General features: G+C 49.7%; 1 protein-coding gene across 1 annotated transcript; it reads right to left on the bottom strand.

Moving 5' to 3' along the window:
• Window positions 1-2,565: 2,565 nt before the first annotated feature.
• On the bottom strand, window positions 2,566-3,609 carry LOC149808877 (exportin-4 protein). The gene is made up of 3 exons (XM_089995117.1): window positions 3,556-3,609; window positions 3,007-3,351; window positions 2,566-2,700 (listed from the first exon to the last, which is right to left on the bottom strand). Exons 1-3 carry the CDS (start codon window positions 3,607-3,609, stop codon window positions 2,566-2,568), a joined length of 534 nt encoding a protein of 177 aa, XP_089851243.1.
• Between the last annotated feature and the right edge of the window lie 762 nt (window positions 3,610-4,371).

Below are 4,371 nucleotides of genomic sequence, written 5' to 3'. Positions count from 1 at the left end.
CGTCTTGAAAATGCAAGACGACAAAGTTCTGTGTCTCGAGGTACAAATGGGTCGCCAGCGCTGCCACGTCGAAACGTCAATTACCTTGTGATGTAACGTTGCTGTTTTTCGAAACGCATCTCGAAAGTGTCAAAACCAAAATACCTACGACCGCACCTACTACCGAAGGGTCTAGAAAATGCGGACGGACACGTAGGTGCGGGCGTAGGTATCTTCGTTTCGACATTTTCGTCGAAGAAAGATTTGCGGTCGCTCGAAACGCACTTGGTCGTGATTGCAGTTGTCTGCATGTTCCGTGCGCACGGGTTTTTTCCTTCGTAAAGGGAGCGTGGCGAAAGAAGTGGGCGCATTTCGACTTGCACTCGAGGGCGGTTGACAGAGGTGTAGGGGAGTTGCTTTTATATACTTCTTGATAATTGTCTTTGTGTACATAATTGTGATAATGTAATATATACCTTCTCAACCCTCGCCCGGGTGCATTTTGGACTTGCAATAGTGTTTGACATTGTCACACGGGACCCCTAGGTCTGACGTTACTGTCACATGAGAGAACATTGCTGTCTGCAAATATGTTGCATCAATCAGGTGGTTATGCATTAGCTTTCATTTCTAGAAGGCTCTAGGCATGGACGATCTAGATGGGTCTGGAACGCTCTACACACTCGAACTCTAGAGACCTCTAGAAGGGTCTAGAAAATCCGGACGGATATATATATATATATATATATGTATATGTACACAAAGACAATTATATACTCTTTGATATATATATGTACACAAAGACAATTATATACTCTTTGATAACAACTGCCAGGCATACCGAAGTGAGTTAAGGCATTTGAAGGTTAACTACCGGAGTATGTTTCATCATACCTGCACAACAGATGATCAAAGCGATATTCATTGATCCAAGACAGACTTTGCAACGCAAACCTTGAGCGTTCTCATCAATTTGATAAAAATATTCATCATGGTGCACGGTGATTAGGAACACCGTCATCGCTGGCTGGTCACGCCCCACAACTCACCCAGCCCTGAATGAAGGAAAGCAAATACAGCTCATCTGTATGAGTAGCGAACATAACCTAGTCAACGTGTCGAAATCCCATCGCGACGAATGAAGCAATCAGATGAGCCACAAAGTAGCAGGGATCCTGTGACAAAGCAAAGCAGCAAGCTGTGATACGCTTCAGGGCATGGACGCAAGACACCGACAAAGAACCTTGCAGCTCGACAAGCGTACCAAACGACCTGCACCAAGCGTGACTGTGGCGCAAACACCCACGTGGCCAACAATGCATATGCACCAACGGCAATGGATGGCATTTTTGTTTGGCAATTCTACCATGACTTGCCACAGCAGGCAGTGCAGGAGCACACCTGTGAGGGAGCACATCTGGACGAGCAGAGTTCGGCAGCGCGCGCCCAGCTCCTCCATCTCCGACGACTTGCCTAGCGCGCTCAAGAGATGCTGCAGCCAATCGGTCGAAGGTGCCGACAACAGAGCCTCCCGCCAACGCGCTCCGGGCGAGATTGTCCGACTGTCTTGGCGATTGACTGCGTGTGTGAAGCCGAAGCGGGCAGCACTGAACTTGCCGGCTTCTGTCCGGCTGAAGTCCCAGTTGAGGACGGAGTTCATCAGCGATAACGCGTCACTGCATCCATCCGGCATCTGTGTGCCCACTGCAATGTCTGGTGCTAACATCCAGCATGCGCTTGCCTATGCAATCCTTTGCTATGCTAAATACATGGAACTCCTTGGTCACCCCAAACCCCTCATTCACCTACAGTCTCACAATATTCGACGCTTGGGCGATGAGGCATTGCGGTCACGCAGTGCTTGAGGAGACTGGCAAATATGCATCAATAACTGGATGTTGAGTACAAGGATGGGCTCGTCACGCATGCGCATAGTTGCCATTGACTTGTGCAAGACCAACACGGCAATGAGCAACAACAACTATGGTTTAGCCCGTGCCATCAGAGTGCGTTCAGAGAGGATCGCTGTTCCCACTGCGGATGTCCAGATCTAGTGTTTAAGCGCGAGCTGCTTGTTGCTGAGCCTTACGAGCACTGGACACACTCGAAGAACAGCAATGCTACTCACCTGCACACCATCGCATGAGCCGGGCTTTCCCGGACGTAGTTTGTGGAGGCCGCCGCGACGCGAGCACCGAGCTTGAATGCCGTAATGAGATTATTCAGCTGGAAGAGAGAGCCACACTCAGCATGGAACGCCCAGGACATGGCCATTCTGCTACTTGTAGGAGGAGAGAACTCAAAGACCAAAGCTTCTAAAATGCACAGACCCAGATGCACCTTCTGCATGTCTGTTTGGTCGACCGCCAAGCTGCAAGCCTCCTTCACACACCACACACCGTCATTCGCGCGGCAAGCCATCGCTCATTGCTGTGTGCCTTATTCAATCCAACGTTTTTTTGTTGCAGCCCGTGCTTCGCCTGACCCGGTCAATTTTTGGGGCCGAATGCTGAAACATGCATGAATGTTCTGGACGAAAATGGGGGTCGAACTCCATTCTGGCAAAGCACTGGCTTGCTGTGATCTTTAGGCCATCACAGTCATGGCAACCTGCTGAGTCATGACCTTTACCATCAAGATGAGCGCCCGGAATGGGCCTGTCAAAAGGAGATCAAAGAAGTCGAACCACGCCACCGGCTTCATCAAGACCCCCTTGAAGATCTGACCCATGAAGCAAGGCACATGGAGTTAGGAGTTGACGAGCATGCATATGTGTTCCAGCCTCCGTGTGGTTTGAAGCCTTTCGCCTCCACAATTCAGGCAGGAGCGAATGTGGGCGAACATTTCGAATTGTTGTTGGAGTGAGTGTGCATTAGATGATGAGGAGGCAAGCATGGCAGAAGACAAGTTGCTTGAAATTGCGCTGGGTACTTCAATCACGATGTCTTGCCGCGATATCTGGTGGTACCTCTGAGACATGTATCCTTGTTGCTGTCAATCTTCCATTGAGTCTTGAGCTCAGCACACCTGGAACACTGACTCACGTTGAGATTCGTCCAACTCCAGCCACTGGCGCTTCACTATTGAAGCGTACGTGCCTAGGAGCGTCTTCAAAACTGTGCCGACACCCGTCTGCTGACTGCTGCCGGCTTGCAGCAGGTACTGCATGATCCACAGCCTCAGCTCTGCTTTCTCAGTACTTTCAAGCAACGCCCAACTTTCCAACGCAGCCTCTCTCAAGGTGATGGTTGCCTGGAAGCAAGCTTCTGGTAGGCGAGAGCTTTGCAATATGTGGATGCATGCCGGAATTGCCTGTGACGACCGCCTGAACTCGAGCAGAATTTCTTCTGCATGCTTGCTCTTTTGACCATCCTGCAGAAAAGTAAAATTTTTGGTTCGCGTGCATCATGCATCGGTACATTCGGGTGTCGTTGTAAGCCACAGTACGAGATGAAGGTGAGCGTTCTTCTAGACACTAACCCTAACAATCTTTTCAAAAACAAGCTTTCAAGTCGGGCACACGACAAAACGTTGAGTGGAGACAACTTGCATATAAAAATGAATAATTTTGCTTACCTGCTGCCTTAGGATGAGGCAAGCGCCTTCCACCGCTGCTTGCACGGCCTCCATCTCTGCAGAGTGTGGGTGCCACTGTCCGATGACAACCGACCCTAGAGGGAAACGTGTGGACCTGTGAATGTCTTCAATACTTCTGATGTGGGTTTACAGGCTCCTGTGCAGCAGTTGCTGCACATACGTTTGTCCTGCTTCTCTGCAGCATACTTGTGACGACGACAGCTACGTAACCAGCGTCAGTAAATGAGCGAATCGAAGAGTATCACATACACATTGTGGAACAGCGCGTTTTGCAACAAAGAAGTATTCGCAACTCCAGCCGCAACAGCCCTCGAGTGAACCCTATGACTATGTACAGGCTGATGAGTGACCCCTCCTTCTGTTGCACAAGTTGTGCGGCACAACGTGCTAAAGACTCGAGCTAGAGAAGATCCCATACGCAGTTACATGGATTCATTTTGACATTTGGCAGTTGGGTGCCCAGCAGAATCATGAGTTGGCCCTACGTTGCATGGCATCCTTCTTCATGCATGAGTAGGCCGGAACAGTGAAAGGTACCTGCAGGTCCATATACCGCACAGAAAAACACAAGAGGAAGTCAATCCTCTAGCGAATGTCCGGCGTCGACGGTGTTCACGAGATGCTTCAAGACATATACCTCACAGGCGTCCGCTGGCTAATTGGCAACCAAACCATGACATGATCCACATATCCGAAGCCCCACCAAATCCAGATGTCCAGGACTATCTTAGGCTTAAATTGTGTTGAGTAACTCTTCTGATCATGGCCCTTGTACATGACAGTGTTTGCATGGAA

The sequence above is a fragment of the Nuphar pumila genome, unplaced genomic scaffold, assembly GCF_984573655.1.
Source record: "Nuphar pumila unplaced genomic scaffold, dmNupPumi1.hap1.1 HAP1_SCAFFOLD_2063, whole genome shotgun sequence".
Taxonomy (NCBI): Eukaryota; Viridiplantae; Streptophyta; class Magnoliopsida; order Nymphaeales; family Nymphaeaceae; genus Nuphar; species Nuphar pumila.
The sequence above is the reverse complement of the archived record's forward strand: the minus strand, read 5'-3'. Positions and strand labels throughout refer to the sequence as shown.

Excerpts from the sequence above, each read along its gene's own strand:
- LOC149808877 (XM_089995117.1), bottom strand. The coding sequence starts at position 3,609 with ATGGAGGCCGTGCAAGCAGCGGTGGAAGGCGCTTGCCTCATCCTAAGG. Across the intron at positions 3,352-3,555 it reads GCCTCATCCTAAGGCAGCAG|GATGGTCAAAAGAGCAAGCA; the intron begins GTAAGCAAAATT and ends ACTTTTCTGCAG. Across the intron at positions 2,701-3,006 it reads AACGTGAGTCAGTGTTCCAG|ATCTTCAAGGGGGTCTTGAT; the intron begins GTGTGCTGAGCT and ends TTCATGGGTCAG.